General features: G+C 33.5%; 2 protein-coding genes across 2 annotated transcripts in view; one reads left to right on the plus strand and one right to left on the minus strand.

Moving 5' to 3' along the window:
* LOC126740950 (conserved oligomeric Golgi complex subunit 6) overlaps positions 1-4,350 on the plus strand; it is a 67,881-nt gene extending 63,531 nt beyond the window's left edge. The window contains exons 8-9 of the mRNA XM_050447149.1: positions 3,757-3,886; positions 3,998-4,350. Of these exons, the coding sequence (XP_050303106.1) occupies positions 3,757-3,886; positions 3,998-4,257 (390 nt within the window). The 3' untranslated portion in view covers positions 4,258-4,350. The remainder of the gene's footprint in view (positions 1-3,756; positions 3,887-3,997) is intronic.
* Positions 4,351-9,851: 5,501 nt separating this feature from the next.
* Positions 9,852-14,421, minus strand: LOC126741528 (uncharacterized). The gene is made up of 3 exons (XM_050447980.1): positions 14,059-14,421; positions 12,846-13,713; positions 9,852-11,085 (listed from the first exon to the last, which is right to left on the minus strand). Exons 1-2 carry the CDS (start codon positions 14,387-14,389, stop codon positions 12,857-12,859), a joined length of 1,188 nt encoding a protein of 395 aa, XP_050303937.1. The 5' UTR covers positions 14,390-14,421; the 3' UTR covers positions 9,852-11,085; positions 12,846-12,856.
* Between the last annotated feature and the right edge of the window lie 6,049 nt (positions 14,422-20,470).

Raw genomic sequence — 20,470 nt, forward strand, 5'->3', positions numbered from 1 at the left:
ACAAGAACAACATAAATAACAAACACCCAGTCACTAAAAAGCGAGTAACACAACGCCAGTTACTTGATATTCCAGTGATTTAGATGGTTTCTATGTTTTTGTTAAAGTTATGCAAGTTCTAATATTGGAAGAAGACATACTTTGGCAGTTGATTCCATACACTTGCACTTCTCCATAAAAGGAGTACCGATATAGTGACGTTCTAGGCGTTTGCAGATGCACTCGATATTCATGAGTCGCATATCGAGTGCATCTGCCTGTTGAGTAGGTCTTGCGTGTATAACTCTAGGTGGAATGATATGCGCCACTTCGAAAGAGCATTTACCATGATGGTATCGATAAAACAGAGTCAGGTCCACCACCTTCCTGCGCCAAACTGTCCAAGCTTCCAGTTATCTCTGATCTCCTATAAGACATATGGCCTTTTCTGGATAGAATCAAGCGTTAAAAGCTGTTGCGGTGTATACAGCGTTTTCGTTGGAACGAGAGCCCTAACTTTTGGAGAAGCTGCTTTAGCTATTCAAAGGCAAAGTAAGCTCAGACATAATAAGGCTTGGAGTGGCAGGTGTAGCCTTCTTTACAAATACAGCAGCATGCGTTAAACTCAATTAGATTGCACCCACCCTACTCCAAAATGATGTTAAGGTCAGCATTAATATTTATTACCTGTAGCGACTACCTATGGTACTGGGTATCGGCTGAAGTCCAGTATCTTCGTGGGTCACTTGAATGAAGACACTACTGTACTGTTATCAGCAAGCTGTAAATTGGATTAGAAGCCTTGTCGAAAAGGTCGTTGATATATAACAGAAAGAGAGTAGGAGACAAGATGCATTTCTGAGGGACACCAGTGTTAATTTGAAACCTCTGCGAGGTGTAGCTATCAACGACAACCTGGATGGATCGGTTCTGAAGAAAGTTTCCAAGCCAAGCAACGAGTTGGTGGCAAACTATAATACAGTTGTTTAAAAGGTTTTTAGAGGATATCGCTTTTTATCTGCAGAAAAGTATAGACCGATTATTCCTCGTGATGATATCGTATCCCGGGCGGTGACTTTTGGCGAATTAAGGATTTCTGATGCTTACATTTGGGATTGGTTGCATTGCAATAACGACAGTTTGCTGCGCGTTGACATGCCCAATATGGAAATGAGGTTCATTTATATGATTTTGGTAAACGTTGGTAAGCGCTTAATTGCTTGGTTTTTTGGTAACTTTTAAAAAACAGTATAAGATTTTATTCCCAAACCAGTGTGGGTTTCGGGAGAAGACGTCAACCGAGGATGCCATTATTAAATTAACGGAACAGCTGTATGACGCATGTGATGCAAATAAACCAATCTTAGGTATATTTGTAGACCTAACAAAAGCATTTGACATGGTTAACCACTCAATACTTTAAAAAAAAAATTAAGAAGTTGCGGCATTCGGGGCGTAGCCAATAAAATTATCGAAAGTTATTTGACAGGTAGGTAAACAAGTGGTAAAATTTAACAACACTTATAGCGAAATGAGAGATATCAAATGTGGAGTACCCCAAGGCACTGTAATGAGACCACTTTTATTTATTATATATATAAATAGTCTTTTTTCTATAAGAACTGTGGGAAGAATTATAAGTTTCGCCGATGACACAGTTTTTGTCTACACAGGAGAGACCTGGCAAGCCCTAAAACAAACAGCCGAAAATGATTTTCAATGATTTGCAGATTGGTTTAAGAAGAGCAAACTAACATTAAATGGGTAAAAAACAAAATTTATTAGTTTTACTTCTTACACCAGAAATCTTTCTCAAATAGGTGCTTTAGAAATTAGTCAATCGTTGTCAATTCCTGCATCACCGTCCATAAAATATTTGGGTATTATTGTAGACCGACATCTTAAATGGGATTTACAATTAAAGCAGTTGACCAATAAAATTAGAGGTTTAGTTTCAACTTTTAAATATTTAAAACAATACCAAGTATCAAGAACCTTACCATAATATACTATTTGTTGGTTCAATCTCATTTGACTTATGGATTGATCGGGTGAGGTTGAGTCCGGGATTGCCACTTAAGCAATTAACTATCGTTCAAAAATGGATACTGAAAATTATATTTGAAAAAAATCGACTATTTTAACCAATTTATTTTATAAGGAAACAAAAATAACTGACATGAGGAAACTTTACTGTTTCAATTTAAGTATGAATATATATAGGAAAAAAATTATTCTTGAAACTTTATCGTACACTTACCCCAGATAAGAAATAGGCTTAATCAAAATGCGCATGTTGGTAGGAACAAAAAAAGTATTGGTCAGCGTCATTTCAAATACTTAGCACCGAAACTTTATATTATTATACCAAGACCCAGACAGGAAAACATGTCTACAGCAGCCTTTAAAGTTTATGTAGGCCAGTAGGGCAATGGATTGAACAGACAGATGCGGCTATATTTCATCGTTTGGTGAATAACTTGAAGCTTGTTCTTATTATTTTTGTAATAACAGAGCGATAACTTTTATTAAACGTTCTTTTGTTGATTCTTATGTGCTACTGTGAGTATTTGAATTTAAATAATTTTGTCTTTTCTTATTGTATGTGTTGTGCAAGATGTGGTTGTCCTTATTTTTAATGTTGTTTTAAAACCGGCAATAAGAATAATTGAATATGGACAGATACAAATAAATTATGAGTGATGTATTGAAAAACCAATAATGGATTATTTTCTCGGACTTGATAAGAAAAACCCGATATTGATCTTTAAACCCGAATTGGACTATATATCCCTAAAGAAAAAGTACCAACAAGCTTCTAAATAGAGCAGCTTCGGTACTAATCATTTATTCTTCCTTGTACTTGTACGTAAAGTACAATAAGTATTTTGTATTTAAATTTTGTATTTTGAATTTTGGAAATAAACGTATTATTATTATTATTTTTTTTTTTTGCCTTGCGGCAATCACACTCCCGTTTTACGGGGAACATTTACTTATCCCAGATATCTAAGATATCAAAAGGATTAAGCTCTGAGGGGACCCTTTCCAGGTTGTCGGGCCCTGGATTATATATATTATAATAATAATAATAATAATAATAATAATAATATATATTATAATAATAATAATATATATTATTATTATTATTATTATTATTATTAGGAATTCCAGCGTCTACATGGTATCCTGGGGTTTTAATTATTGTATATAATAACCAATTGAATTTTATAGGAATCAGCTTTAGTTCCTAATAGAGAGGTCGAGATCATCCCGAATAGGCTAATTAATCCGTTCCACGTTCTTGATAACCTTGGTCATCCGGATTTTGATTATTTATAGTTTTGAACTGGTCTTCTCAAACTTGTTAACACAATTCCGAATGAGAGAGATGCTTGGTGCATCATTTAAGTGACGTAAACCTTGAGCATTGCAGAAATTTTTTCGCGCCAGAGTCATTGCTCGTAGAATTGTTGGTTTTATTCGCGCATAACGCGCGAAACGCTCCATAGCAACTAAATTTCCAAGAGCCAGGCTACCGATTGACCTACTCCTCTCCCTCCTTTGGATGCTTTGTGTTTACACTAAGCTAACCAAATATAAAATTTCTTTTGAGATACCTTGTATGAATCCATTTATGATATGCATTTAACGTATATGATATACAGAAATTTAATGATATTGCATTAATCTTGATTTAAAAAGTAGTAGGACTTGGTATTATAACATTTTAAGAGAAAAAACATAAACATTTTATTATTTCAACATTCTTTTTAGGCACAATCAGATGCCCAGATAGATACCCTAACATCAGAACAAGCAAGTTCCCTGGTGGCTAACCTAAGTTTAGGTCCTATTTATACTATTCTACAAGACCATTCTGAAGGACCATTATCTGGTGTGCCTGGTAAGTATATTTTGTGCAACATCTAAGAGATATTTTAAATTGTTTTAATAAATAGTAAAGTTCAATTTTTAGGAAAATAAAATATAATTTAGTTTTGATTTTTTGTTTTAGGTATGGAACCATCTAATCTTCGAAATTTTCTTTTAAAATTAGATAACTTAGCTGTGCAACCGGATTCCATACTATTGCCACAAATAAATCTTTTACTTTCATCAAAACATAAAAAAACTGTCCAAAAGAGGTCTTTCGGTTTACTTTTGGCTATTTACCAACAAATGTATGATGCTGTACAAAAACCAGAAAATAAATATGAAAATCCTACTGAAATATTAAGTAAAACACCAGAAGAGTTAAATAAATTGTTCGAATGATTTTTTAAATTAGTATTTTTACTAGATGAGAGTGTTAAAATTATGCTTATACATATTTATTATAATTAATGTAATATATTGTTTAATTTTGGGGTTTATCTGTTATTATTTTGTACTGTTTCATGATAAAATCCGTAAGATGAATCTGCATAATTCTCTATCCAATTATGGAAATATAATAAATACAAATAAATACTGAGTGATGTTTACATATATTATATATATATTTATACAAGATGTCCCGTATCGTTATGTTCAAATTTAGGGGCATAAAGTATATTTATTTTAAATTAAAAAAAAAAAAACGCAAAACTTATAGGTCCATTTTTATTAGTTTCAAAGTTACTCGCCCATGAATGTTATTAGAGGGTAATACTAAAAATAAATTCCTAAAGTAAATAAAACCTACTTAATTTTTATCACAATAAATATTAATAAATTCTCATTAAATACCAACACAATTATTTTATGATAAACAAGACAGCTATTCCTGGTTTCTTAGTGAGTGACGGTATCTTTATCAAAATGCCCTACCGATTTTCTTCTCTCGCAGATATGCATTTTGTGTATGGCTACTGTAACGACCGTGCTCGTCAAGCAGTTATCGAATATGAACATCGGTTTCCAAATAGGCGCATTCCTCATTACAGAACATTTCTGGAAATACACAGAAAATTTCGGGAAAGCGGACTGCGTGATTATTATTTCGATTAGGGAGTCAACTTGCCAGCAGACTAGGGGCAACAAGTATTAGATACGGTTGCAAGAGATCCAACTATCAGTGTACATCGAATCTACACAAGTCGGAGTACCGCGAATGACTGTTTGGCGAATTTTAAAACGTGAAGGCTTACGTCCGTATCATTATCGTATAGTACAAAGTTTGCTTGAGGAAGATCACTATCCTCGTCTAGTTTATTCTAACTGGATATTAAGACAGTCCCGTCTTTATTTTCATTTCTGCAGAACAGTCCTGTGGACAGATGGAGCGACATTTACAAGGCGTGGTATTACAAATCTGAGAAACCTGCATAGGTGGGAATCAGAAAATCTAAAAGCTGTCCTTGTAATTTGCAACATGAACTTTCTGTTAACGTTTGGGCTGCTTTAATCTATGACTTGTTGATTGGTCCCTGTTCTGCTTCCTGCAAGGTTGAATGCGGACAGTTACCTTAAGTTTCTTATGGAAGAACTGCAAGGACTTTTGGATGTCCCACTGAATACTCGTCTACACATGTGGTTCCAAATGGATGGGACTTCACCAAAAATTCTTTTTGAACAATGTCAATGATATCTGAAGTAATATATCTGATTTCCTGGCGTATTTGTTCCTTTAAATCCTCTAAACTCGCTGGTTTAGTGACATACACTTTACGTTTTAAGTATCCCCATAAAAAGTAAACGAGGGGAGTTAAATCTGGCGATCTGGGTGACCATTCAAAGTACCCTCGTCTACCTATCGAACGATCTGGAAAAAACTTCATCTACATAATTGAACTGGTAAAGCATAGTGTGGCAGAGCTCCATCTTGCTGAAAAAAAAGATCACGCTGGTGCATGTCGGGTTCTACCAAATCCGTATAAAAACTTTATGCACAGTAGATCGCGATAAATTAATATTAAAAGCCGTGCCTGTGATTGTGTCTGTGGGATTATCTTGGACCGTTAAGCTCATCTTCAGTTATTGAACCTCGACCAACTTTTTGAGTATCCCGAACATGCTCGAATTCACGAAACTTTGCTTCAACTATGTCTACCATGCTTTGGCTAATAGGCGACCGATCAGGATGAGTTGCATTAAATAAATAAACCACCACTTTTTGAGTACGCGACATATCTCCGAAACCAGTCATGCACAAGATTTCGATTCTTTCGGTTAATTTTTTCATATTTCATTCAATAACAATAGGTAATAAAGTGTAGTTACTAATAAAACGCAGGATGACACTGGTTTCGCCTCCTAAAAAGAATAAACACCACTTGCAAATGTAAAAATACTTCAAATAGTTGCACCAAAATACATTCACTTTTTGACACTGACAACAACTAAAAAACCAAAATACCTACATTTAATTTAGATAAGTATTTCTTCAATTTTAAATTTTTTCATCATTTTTCGTTCAAAATTGCCTATGTAACCACTATTCATTTGCAACATATTCTCTGTAAAAAAATGCGTTCTTCATGATTCTGCATTAAAAAATCGTGGTTTCCATTTAAAAAGCATTTTTTTTCAGAAACAATCCATTTCATTTTTATTGAATTTATCCGCTAGTTTACGGATGCACTATATGTATATATACCATATATTTTGTTAAGTTTGGTTTCAGTGCACATCGTATTTTTACGATATGGCAAAAAACCATTTTAAGAGATACCATACCCAAATTCAAATAAGAGTGTCAAGGCGATAACATACACAAAGTTGAGTGACAGTCACTTTTTTTCGACCAAAACTTACTTTTTTATTATCACTACAATTTAATAGTAATTAACTGTTTAAAAAGAATACTGCAAAAACAAAATGAATCTTTGGATTGGCTGAGCTGACTATACAGCATCTTTTGTAAGGAGAAGCGCGCGGTAATGCTTGTTTGCACAATGATTGTACAGGCAGCGGTTTCCAGATCGTCCATTGCCCGAACGTAGAATTTTCATCGAAATTAATCAACGGCTATGAGAGACCGGCTCAATGATGGTAAGTGTAAAATGACTACTATTTTTGATTTTCTTTTTTTTCTATCGCTGTTTTTGTACAACTAATAATTCTACAATGCGATGGTTTTTCGATAAAAATCCACCCAAATTAAAAAAAAATCCAAATGATGAAATTATAGCACGTATTTAAATTCATCACACGCATTCAAACAGCTTAAATGTGTCCTATGGACATCCGAAGCTTTCCTCTTTTTGGAACCAATACTTTTCAATGCAAAGGGATATTAAAATATATATATATACAGGGTGTTCATTTGAATACTTCCCATCACGGATTTATAGAAAACCACTGTTTAAAAAAAAACGCCGAAATTCGTCAAAAGGTTTGTCAAGGGAGACAACTTTCTAACCTAAAATTACTTTACCCCCTTTCACCCATTGCCCCCCAGAGTCATCTTCTTAAAAATTTTAAATGGCAAGGGGTATCGAGTAATAGCTTGTTTAAAAGGTCTTTCAAAGTGTTTTATTTTGACGTTTGATTTTTTTAAATCGGTCGATTCGTTTTCGAGAAAATTAGAAAAATCTTTGTTTATCTTAATTTGTTCTGATAGAAAACAAAAACATGAAAATATCAGTTTTTATTTCAATAAGTGTTCAAAATGTTGCCCGTTTTTGGCCAAACAATGATAGGCGACGTTGAAATTCCTGACGGACATTTTTAAAAACATGTTGTGGGATATCATGGCAGCTGTCGATGATGCGTTGACAAAGTTCATCCAAACTTTCAGGTTGGGGAGTAAACACAATTGATTTCAAATGACCCCATAGAAAAAAGTCCAACGGCGTTATATCAGGAGATCTAGCAGGCCATTCTATAGGCCCCCTTCGCCCTATCCATTTATCTGGAAAGTCGTCGTCTAGCCATTGCCGAACGGGAAGAACATAGTGAGGAGGAAATTCTTGCTGGAACTATATTTCAGCCTCATCAAGTATAGGGTTTCCATCATCATCGATTTGGTTTTCAATGGATTCAGTGATAAGCGGATTGATGGTATTTTCCAACATATCCAAATAAATATCTCCATTTAAATTTCCGTTAATAAATAATGGCCCAATCACTTTATTTCCTAAAATGCCTGCCCATACATTAATTTTTTGAGGGTACTGGGTATGCCCTTCTACAAATGCATGAGGATTTTCATTGCTCCAATATCTACAGTTATATGCTTATTAACAAATCTATTTAGATAAAATGTGCATTCATCGCTGAAGCAGATATTCTTTACATGAATAGTATTATTATTAATCGCTTCAGTCATTTTTTCACAAAACTCAATTCGCCTATCGAAATCGTCTTCGGTTAACTCTTGCAATATTTTCATTTTGAATGGATGAAATTTATGAAGTTTGGTAACTGTGTGAACAAAGCCTAATGAAATACCAGTGGCAGTAACAATTTTGCGTAATGAAGTATTAGGATTTATTCCAAAATGACCCAAAACTTCAACTTGAGCGGCTTCATCCAAAATTCGCCGATGATCACGTTTTTTATTTGCAACAGATTCAGTTTCAGTAAACTTAGTAACAAGGTCCAAAACATACCTATGCGAAGTTATCTTCTCCGGATGTCTGGCGTTAAACGTGACGGCAGTTTGCCGAGCACATTGATTTTGGACACCAATTAGAATCATTCTCAAGAATCTCAGAATAATTCTAAATTAGAATAATTTCCACTCTTTCGGCTAGTGTTTAAACCATTTTGGATATAAAATCTTCAATTCAACAAATAAATTCTTTATTTTCCTTAGCAACAATAGCAACTATAAATAACTAAGCAGGTATAACAATAAATACAGTTCACCCAGGATATCTGTGTTGATGAAAAGAATGCGGAAAAAAATTCAGGCTGTTATAATTTTTTTTTCATGTCTAATCTTCGGAATTGCTGTTTAAGTTGGTAGTTTTCGTTTTAAATTATAAACGAATTGTAGATTTGGCAAACCCTAAACGGGCAACATGTTGAACACTTATTGAAATAAAAACTGATATTTTCATGTTTTTATTTTCTATCTAAACAAATTAAGATAAAAAAAGATTTTTCTAATTTTATCGAAAACGAATCGACCGATTTAAAAAAATCAAACGTCAAAATAAAAGACTTTGAAAGACCTTTTAAACAAGCTATTACTCGATACCCCTTGCCATTTAAAATTTTGAAGGGGATGACCCTGGAGGGCAGAGGATGAAAGGGGGTGAAGTAATTTTAGGTTAGAAAGTTGTCCCCCTTGACAAACCTTTTGAAGTATTTCGGCGTTTTTTTTTTAAACAGTGGTTTTCGATAAATCCGTGGTGGGAAGTTTTCAAATGAACACCCTGTATATGACATAATATATAAAAATAGCATGTCCAATGGACTTCTAGAAGTCATCCAATGGATGACGCAAACTTTGTCTCATCTATATATTACAGGATGTTCAAAAAATTTACTTTGAATATCCAAATAATTATGAAACAAAAAATTAATAGATCAAACGAACTTACCTTAAGTGAAGTTCGATCCTAATTATATTTGACCTCGTCGAAGTAAATAATGATATATGTAGTCCCCCCATTCCTATACTAACCGCCACAAATTTTAAAGCAAAATCGCCCATCATAGCCCATCCCTAGTACCCTGTCGTCACCCGCACTCTTCACGGAAATATCATTCTTTTTAAAGACCTATTTTATTTCAAAAAAGTTGGAAGAAAAATTTATATAATTTTTCTTGGGTGAGGATACAGATTACCTTTGGGTGGGACTTATTTACTTCGACGAGGTCAAATATAATTAGGATCGAACTTCACTTAAGGTAAGTTCGTTTGATCTATTAATTATATTTGACCTCGTCTCGTAAATAATGATATATGTAGATGTTTAAAGAAACCAACATTTTGAAATAAATCCCAGAGTATATTAAAAACTCTCACCAGTAAGGTAGTAAGAAATATCATGAACTCATGATTTCAACAAAAAAAAAATAGATTAAGTATTAGAGAAACAACGCTAAAAAACTAATTGCAACAACAAAACATGTAATAATAAACTTATATCATATAAATTACTTAAATCTATATTGTATGAAGAATATATTATATATAAGAAATATACATTTTATACTTAAGAACTCAGTACTGCCTGAGCAAAAGAAGATAAATTTTTTTATGGGTCTGTTATAAAAAACTGCGAAAGTTTTTGAATTCGCAGACCAACCAGCCGCCGATCGAATGGTGTCAAAAGTAATGCCTTTTTTAAAAGCGGCTGATGTTGAAGCATGCCGAGTAGTGTGAGGAGTAAATTCTGTTATATCTACTCCAGATTCCTTCATTAGCTTTTTGATCCATCTAGAGATGGTTTGGGCTGTAGCATTATGAATTGGTTTTTTAAAAGTTAACAAAAGTTTACTATATTTGACATCATTGGATCGAAAAACTTTAGTTCTCCCTAAATAACATATAAGTGTAGTGGCAACACAAACAGAAATATCCTCTTTATAAAATGGTAAAGTTAATATAGGTTGAAAAGCATTTTTACCAGAAGTTTTTATTTTGTCTGTAATTTTAATTTCTACACCTTTTTCTGATTGAAATATATTTTTAGTATCAATTAAGGACAAAGTTTGAACCCTTTGACCAGTAGTGAGAGCTAAAAGAATAGCTAACTTATATGTAAGATATTCTAAAGTAATATGATCATTGTTTAATTTTTTAACAAAATTTAGGACGATGCTTGGGTCCCAAGTATTAGTATATTTGGGTTTACTAGGCCTTAATTGATAAACTCCCTGAAAAAATCTTTTTACTCTAAAATCCTGAGCTATGCTAGGGCCTAAGACCTGAGCTATAGCTGAACGATAAGAGTTCAATGTTCCATAAGAAGCCCCTTTTTCAAAATGGATACATAGAAACTTTAAAACATCTGGTATAGAAGGTGAAAATAGGCTAATTTTATTAGTAGTACAAAAAATCCACCAAGCTTTTAATCCAGAGTTATATTGTTTTAAAGTGGATGATCTCACTGACGCTTAACAGATTTCATATGCCGATTCTGGAATTTGTCCTAGTCGAAGGGCTTCCCTGATAATATTCCTACTACCAGGGTAAGATGGCTCCATAGTGGATGAGGAGTAGATCTATCAACAGAAAGCAGCAAATTTTTATTTGGATTTAAGGTAATTGGTTCTTTAGTTAACAATGAAAAGAATAATGGGTACCATGGCTGTGTTGGCCACTGAGGTACTACCACTATGCCAGTGGCCTCATCATTAACAATCTTTTGTAATGTCCTAGAAATCATAGAAAAAGGAGGGAAAGCATAGAAATCTAATTTGGTCCAATTTATTGTGAAAGCATCTACAAACAATGCTTCTGGATCTTTATACCAAGAGACAAACTTACGGCATTTGGAATTAATTCTGCTTGCAAACAAGTCTATATCAGGCTTATGAAAAGCATCAACTATTTGGTTATAATAAATATTATTTAGTTCCCATTCTGTTTCTGGACTTAAATGCCGAGAAGCCAAGTCAGCTTCTATGTTATCTGAGGATTTAATATAAGAAGCAAAGATAAATAATTGTCTCTTCTCGCACCACTGCCAAATTTTGTAACACAATTTATTAAGGTTTTTGAAACGTACACCCCCCATCTTGTTAATAAAGGCCATGGCAGTGGTGTTATCAATGCGTAATAAGATATTACATTTTTTAAGATTAGTAGCAAAACACTTGATAGCGAAGAAAGCAGCCATAAGTTCTAAATAATTAATATGCATAATTTTTTCTTCCTGAGACCAGTATCTGTGAGAAGAAACACCTAAACAATGTGCCCCCCAGCCTGTTAAGGAAGCGTCTGAAAAAATTTCTAATTGAAAAGTAGGGATTTTTAATGTATTTACAGCCATCAATTTTTTATAATCATTATTTGACTTTTCGAGGGCTAAAAATTTAATTCTTTCAAATGGTTTTAAGTGTAACTAACCATAACGAATTGCAGGGCAAATTGAAACAAGTTTTCCTGTCAACTTAGCAAATTGTCTGATGTTACAGGTTTTTAATTTTTTGAAGTGTTTTATAAAAATAATAAGGGCAGATATCTTCTCTCTCGGTAGAGAAATTGTCATATTGACAGTATCATACACAAAACCTAGATATTGACATTTATGTGAAGGATGCAATGCACTTTTATTATAATTTATAAGAAAACCCAGTTTTTCTAAAATTTTAATTGTTAAATTAACATTATTTACACAATCCTCATGAGTTTTTCCAATCAAAAGAAAATCATCCAGATAAACTACTGACATTAATTGTTGTTTTCTTAAACAGGCCAGCACTGGCTTTAAAAGTTTAGTGAAAACTAGTGGAGCACAATTCAGACCAAAAGGAAGGCAAGTGAACTCATAGATAATGCCCAGAAATTTAAACCTTAGATATTTTCTATCAGATCTAGTGATCGGGACTAGAAAATAAGCATCCTTCAGATCCAGTTTTGCTAAAAAATTTTTTGGTTGTAAAATGCGCGCCACTGTTTTTTGGTCTTCCAATTTAAAATGGTTTGTTTTTATGAACCTATTTAAATTCTTTAAATTAATAACTAGCCTAAATGAACCATCATGCTTAGGCACAGAAAAAACATTGGAAATAAACTGACCTTTACAAGGTTCTACTGCACATATAGCACCTGAAGTTATTAATGTATAAATGGAATTCATTAATACATTACAATCCTTGTCAGAACGTAAGGGTTCTTTTGGAACAAACTTTTGAGATGGTGTGCATATAAAAGGAATTTTAAATCCTGAGACATAAGAAAGAAGTTTCTTATCATTAGTGATTTTTGTCCAGTTAAGATAAAAATTTTTTAGTCTGCCTGCAATGCACATTGAGCCTACCTGAGAAATTGTTAATATCTTTCCCTGAGAGTCTTGCTTCTTAGGTTTTCCTTCCTGGCCTCGTTCCTGGCACTCCTCCCCTCCTGATTTCTCGGGTAGGGTTTCATATGTCGTCTGGCTGATCCGGGGTTCTGTGTCTGCGGTCTCTGTCCACCCTGTGATTCCCCTTGATAACGAGGTGGACGCCTGGAGTTTAAATTTTTTGGTGTTGTAAATGAGGATGGTTTTTTAAAGGCTTTTGGTTTTGTCGCTTTTAATTCTAAACCAGATCTCTCCATCTCCTTCGAGGCTTTTAGTCTCTCACCGAGGTTATCTCCGAAAAGCCATCCGTCCACTTGGACATTTGATAATGTCTCTCCCACTTCATTCTTCAAATCTAAACAAATTAGTTCTCGTCTGGACTTAGATTGCTTTTGATGGAAATCCAACAGAAGACGAGCAGCATCATTAACAAGCTGGATGGCAACTCTATTATCTTCTTTTTCGATATCTTTAAGAAGATTAGTCAATGCTTGCCCCAAAGCCGATAATGCAGATCCCACCTGATTTTGAAGCTCACTGATCTTTTTATCCCTCCGAGCTATAACATCCCTCATGACCTTAAGAACCTCCTGATTGACCTTAGGAGCCTCCAACAAGGGGCAATTTTCTGGAGGGGTATATTTATTCATAAGTGAAACCCTTTCATCCTCTAATAATCCTTTTTTCAGCATGTCCTCCCAACTTAAAGCTACTTCCTTTTGAAATGGAGGACTAATATTTCTTTTTGGTGCTAAATCATAGCCCAATATGGACAAAACTGTTGCATTCAAGTCTGAATCTAACAGTTCAGAGGTGTTATTTTGATTATTATTGTTCTCTTGGTTATCTGAAAATAACCACTCAAAAATTAAAAAAAAAATAAAAAATCAAATTTTATTTTAAAATAAAGATGAAATATTATACATTGCATTTTATTCTCATGTTATGTTCTCAAAACACAGTATTAGAGTACAGAGAAAAAAGAACTATGTATAATATTTTGCTGTTTTTATTTGCCATTTTCAAAACAACAACATTTTTGCACACAACTTTTTTTTTTGTTTTTTTTTTTAACATGGGTAAAAAACAAAATTGTTTGCTTTCAAAACAAACTATTATTAATTTTGTTTTCAAAAACAAAAGAAATAATTAATAAACAGGCGTTTCTATGCAAAAAATATTTTATGTTTACCTCTCGACTGCATAGGTAAAGACCCAATGGAGGAGGCTTTATCGTTCCAGTCGTTATCAAAACAACTTTTATCTTGGTCATCCAGAGACTCACACTCTGGAATAAGAGAGATAGAAACATCATCCGCTCTTGATATCAAATCAGGTGAGCGTGAACGTCTTCGTGACGCAGGCGAACGAACGGCGTAAGTTTTACTTTTGTTCGATTTTTCTTGCCTCTCAAGATCTTCAAGACGTTTATGTATACGCCTGTATTTCTTCCTTAGGGTATATTCGTCTTCTGAAGAGCTGCTACTGTTTTCCTTTTGCCTTTTCTTTGAATGTTTCCCCATATTGTTAGATGATATCAAATCACCCACAAAACTATTCAAAACACAAATAAAAACGCACTTAAAACTTCAGTTTTGTCTACCGTCTTAAAACGATAAGCGTAGCGGTCGGCACAAAAATAGAGAATGATATTTCCGTGAAGAGTGCGGGTGACGACAGGGTACTAGGGATGGGCTATGATGGGCGATTTTGCTTTAAAATTTGTGGCGGTTAGTATAGGAATGGGGGGACTACATATATCATTATTTACGAGACGAGGTCAAATATAATTAATGGAGATACCTCACATATCATAGAGATACCTTTAAAAAGTCTTAAAGACATCTTATTTACAACAGTAATATCTTAAAGACTTTTTTTTGCAATAAAATATATTATTGAGCTTTAAAATAAGTATTGATTTTAATGTTGCAGCTTTTACTGTTAATACAAAAAAAGATATGACAAACATCGTAACTTTAACAAAAAAAATTAGTGCGATTGAGACCACACGACGTAAATAAAACTTCTTTAGCTCCATTCATATGTATATTTATGCACAATTTCCGTACGTAATTTCTTGTTGATGGTCCTGGAGCGCCACTTTCATATTTAGAGTCTGTATAACTTCCTGTCATAATTTCTTATTATTCACCCGAAAATTAAAAGAATATGAACTTGAAAATGAATTTATAATCTTATTCACATTAAACGTAGAATAATAATGAATAAGCTAAACAACAAAAATTAATTTATAAAATTGTTTAACGACGAAATGAAATTACGAAATAACCAAGAAATGACCGTTTGCGTAACGCGGGCAAACTCACGAATACGATACGAATCTTTGCTTTTTATCTTCTCGTGCCTAAAATATTTAGAATAATATTATAAAAAATCAATCTAAGGCATATTCAATATAACTAATTTAATGCTGGCTAATAAATCAATTCGACAACGTTAAGAAACAATAACCATACATAACACACAATAATAATAAATAAACAATAAAAAAGTACAAAATAAAAGAATCATAATAGATGTTCAAAAAGATTTCTTTCATTTTCTAAGCATAAATAGCATCTCCTTATCATAGATTCCAATACATTATTGTTAGTTATACTGTCAAAAGACTCAAACACTAATCTTCGTTCTTCTTCGGTTTCAAAGTTGTTTTTGTAAACGTAATTTTCAATATATCTTAAAAGAAAGAAATTTAAGGAAGTAATATCGGGGGAACGTGCTGACCAGGGCCTTCTGAAATATGTGCTGATATGTCTTCTTGGTAATCTAGTTGATAGATATTTTCTATTCTATTTATATATTGTCATAATAATAATTATATTATCTATTATTTATATTACTAACTACTCTGGCATTATGAGTAGGTGCTCCATCTTGTTGAAACCAATGGTTTCGAATTTCTGCAAGAGGAACAATATCTAAAGCTTTCTCTCAATCGTTTTGCAGTAATTCAAAACATTGCATATATAGTTCGGAATTAAATTAAATTATGGTAGTAAATGAAATGGTCTAAAACTCTTCTTTCCACAATACCAGCCCACATATTAAATCCAAAACGCACCTGGTGTACTTCTTTCACCAAACGAGAAGTTTCTGTGGCCCAATAATGGTGATTTCTTCTATTGAAAATTCAATTTTTCATTACCATGCTCTCATCAGACCAGATGATCTCCTTAGGAAAATCGTCAGTATCTTGACATTTTCTCCTGTATCACTTGCAAAATGTTCGACGCCTCTCTGCATCGCCGGGTCTAAGTCCTTGACAAGGTCGGTATTTATACGGATGAAACATGTATTTTTTTAAACGAATTTCGCCGTGGATTTGTTTACGCCTAAATTATTTTCAATTTCCCGTGTTGAAATAGGAGGGTTCTTCGTAACAGCTACTAATACGTTTGTCACTTTGTCTTCGTTACTTGGTTTTTGTCGGGAACGCATAAGTTTCTTAAACGCATTGTATTCTTTCAGATTGCATTCTAACTTACTGAAGGTTCTTCTGCCGTCTTTCGGGATATTTATTCAAATACATCTGCTTCGCGTTATAACAATTTCGATACCCTAAAATGTAAAAAAACTAGCATATCCAATTTTCTTCATTCGAAAACATTTTTACAAAATAAATTGAAGTATGTAAATATACAAGCATACGTATTCGCAGCATTTTAAACTGGTTCCTGCAATTATCTCCATCCATATCCTAAGCCACCGATTATTCTAACAGCTTTCTTTTAAAGCCAAATAGATGGGTATTTGCAGCATGGTCCCACACAAGAATAGCATAAGATAGCTGCTAGTGGAAGATGGCAAAGTAGGCTAATCTCAATGCTCGGCAAGAAACATTCTCAGTAAGTCGGCGAAGCAAAAAAGGCTCTTACCGAGACCCACTAAAAATAGACCCTTCTGAGTTATTGGTCTAAACTTGTTTCTTGATTGCAGTGAATGTATCGCATTAGACAAAACAGAAATAGTGTCCATTAATATATACAGGTTGGCGAATACGAGACTACGCATAGGCATTATAAATAGCAACCCCGCTTCTCGCTTACTCTTTAGTTGATAAGCGGCGCTGATTTGCTATTTTTGGGCACGGCACAATCAGCAGACTTCATTTTGCTATGTGATTGCATACTGCACTGTTGAATCTTAAAGCGCTATTTTAATTTTTTTAAATATTTATCATTATGGTTTATACCCCTTCCGAAAAAGTTCAATTGATGAAATGGTTTTATGCAGGCAATTCGGCAGTACAATGCAGGGGTTTATTCTCAGTAAATTTTAAAAGTATACCGATTCCTTGTGCTAAAACTATTTTAAATGTGTCAAATTTTAAGACATCTTTTTGCCTTCAAGAATGTAGAAATTGTCACATTAAAGCTCAAGAATCACCTATTGAAAGGGTCCAGGCGATAACGACGAGAAGAAATGGTTTGTAGTGCTTTAGTTTTGGATTCCACACGATCGAGCAGAAGTGTTGGAGAGGAATTCGGTATGCACCATAAAACTGTGACTAGTATTTGAAAAAAAAACATGGATATTTTAAAATTCCAAAACTCGTGAGGTGTTTTCCTGAAGACCAGTGGCGAAAAATGGCATTTTGTGAAACCATAATGGAAAAGGCACATGAAAATTAAAATTTCTTAGAAAATATTTTGTTTTCAGATGAGTCCTCTTTTCCATTGCATGGTAAACACAATCCTTTCATTGTTTGTTACTGGTCTCAGAAAAACGAGCACAGTTTCGTACTCAGTACGAATCAATATTTTTCAATTCCTCCGTACTCAGTACCCTCAAAAGTTGAACGTTTGGGCTGGTATTTTGGGCGACCATATTATTGGGCCATTTTTCATTGATAGTACTTTGAATGCCGTAAAAATACCTTGAGTTGCTACAAAACCAAGTTCTTCCTGCCGTTCAACTCCTCTCTGATATAGACCTGGGATCAGTCTATTTTCAACAAGATGGCTGTCCTGCTCATAATGCGATTAGAGTAAAAGAATTTTTAACAAATACTTTTCCTAACCGCCTTGTTAGTGGGACTGGCGATATTAAATGGCCTCCAAGATCTCCCGATTTGTCACCAAATGACTTTTATTTTTGGGGTTATAGGTTAAGGAAATTATTTATAAACACCATAATATTAGGCCAACGAATTTAGAGGAGTTAAGAAACAACATTGTTGAATCTGCCAATTCCATTTAACCTCAAACTCTTTTAGAAGCAAGAAACAGCTTTTACGATAGGCTAACCTTTTGTTTAGCTAAAGAAGGAGGTATTTTGAGCCTTTCATTTAAAGAATTATTTAGGTTTATTATTCAGTTTTATTTTCTGTTTTTTTTTATAATGTTTACAATGTCTATTTTTATTAGAGTTCATATTTTACTTTAATAAGAACAACGCTTTAATTTTCAATGTAATTACCAATATATGCGGGTTTTACACAATATTTTTTAAAGTTTTTCCGCAAGAGATACAGTCCCCACCGACGTCAGACGCAGATAACCAACACCCACTCAAAGACAGTAGAGGTGTTATTGACATAACACATAAGAATTCTTATGTGTTATGTGGTCAGACGCTTACTAAAATAAAATTTAAAATAATCGAGCTCGATCCTCGAACACCAGCGTGTTGTCGCGACCGCGGCATTGCAACATCTTGCCTGTTAGGAATAATGCCTTGAAATGAGATTCAGTGTGATATCGTTAACGGAATTTAGGTAATAGATACTATCCCAATTAAGTCTTAAAGCGTCATGCTCAAATAAATCCGTATTAATAACACTATAATTCCTACATTTCATGTTAAAATGTCCCTCTTTACTTTTAGGAAACTCAAGACAACGAATATAAGTTGTGATCACTAATGGTTTCTGACAAGACAACGAACCGACTCCATTAATTGGGAAATGTTTATTTATAATAATGACATCAAGTAAGGTACTTGTATTGTTAGATATATTCCATCTTGTAGGCTCGGTTATTACTTGATTTAAATCAAATGTATTTAAGAGTGCTAAAAATCTGTCAAAAAGTACACTTTTTTAGTAAATTAATATATCCTCTTTTTAGTATTTTAGTACTTTTTTAGTATATTAATATCCCCCATAAAAACCACATGATCAAATACAAGAACAATATTTGTAAATAGATCCTCAAGGGAATCAAGAAAACTGTTAATATCTGATGAAGGTGGACGATATATCACGGTAAACAAAATATTTTTGCTAGAAATCTGAGTTTTTATGCTTAAGAATTCGAAGTTCTGTGGCCGGTTGTGAATATGATAAACTTCAAAATTAACATATTTTTTAACATAAAAACCGACCCCACCGCCACGCCCCAATCGATCTTTCCTGACGAAATTATAACCCTCAATTTGATGTGCCAAATTATCAGTATAAGCCGTCAACCAGGTCTCAGTCAATCCTAAAATGTCAAAATTATTATCAGTTATATAATTTACAAATTCATCGAATCCAGTATTAAGGGACCGAATATTGAGATGACCACATAAAAACTTATTATTGGAATTTAATAATTGACGCGTATTAAGACCAAACTGGCCATTTCCGCCATTATCATCCATTACAAAAAACAAGATTGTTCCTATTACCCTCCGTCAGCACCCCACGCCAATGCCATGCCTCCGAAGAATAACTAGCTAACCTAGCCATATCCATAAAAGATAAAACTAAGAATAACATAAAAAAATGCCACCACACATAAAACTATACTAGGCATATATAAAAAAATAAACAAAAAATGAAATTAAATCCCTAATAGAGTCGGGTATTCCGAATATAAATTTAGTTTGTATATAAGCCATTAAAAATGTTAAGCTTCAACCTTATAAACTAGTAACTATTAAATTTTCTTTTCAACAATAGCCTTCTTACTATGCTATTACGGATTGACAAAAAGAAAATTAATCAGTTTCTGCCAAAAAATTTAAAAAAAGTAAATAAACAATAGCATTATACTTTATCATACCTGAAATGTCTTTCTATTTTAGAAACAATTAAAAAAAAATGTCAAATTATTAATTCATTCTAAAATTTAACAAAAAACATATCAGACCAAAAATAAATATGTCTAGTGATTCATTCGCCAATCTGTATAGTGACCCAACTTAAAAAATATAAAGAGATATTTTGTTGGAAAAAATCAAATCTCGTAGTCTTTGCTTTAATAAGTAAAGACTAAGTTTAATTATATAAAACCAATTTTAAAGATTGACAGTGCCAACATGGAACCTTCAAGAAAATCCCCAAGTAAATCAGCTGCAAGGGACATTGTAGTGCCACCAGGAAGTGTATTTTTGGCATATAATTCAACGCTTATAAGATCACTACTATATCTCCAAAATAGTACGGATCCAAGCTCCTTGAGGAACACCAATATTACCCACACATGTAAAAAGTGCATGGTTATAAGCGCTCATTGAATATTCACATACTAAAATTTCAGTTAGGGAGTGGGCCTTTCCTTTAAATTTGCGGACGGGCCTCCCTCGACATCTTCGTTAAGCAATATTATGTATTTATCTTAGGTAGGTTTTCTGCGGGTATGAACTATTTGGTC

The sequence above is a fragment of the Anthonomus grandis genome, chromosome 10 (genome assembly GCF_022605725.1).
Source record: "Anthonomus grandis grandis chromosome 10, icAntGran1.3, whole genome shotgun sequence".
NCBI lineage: Eukaryota > Metazoa > Arthropoda > Insecta > Coleoptera > Curculionidae > Anthonomus > Anthonomus grandis.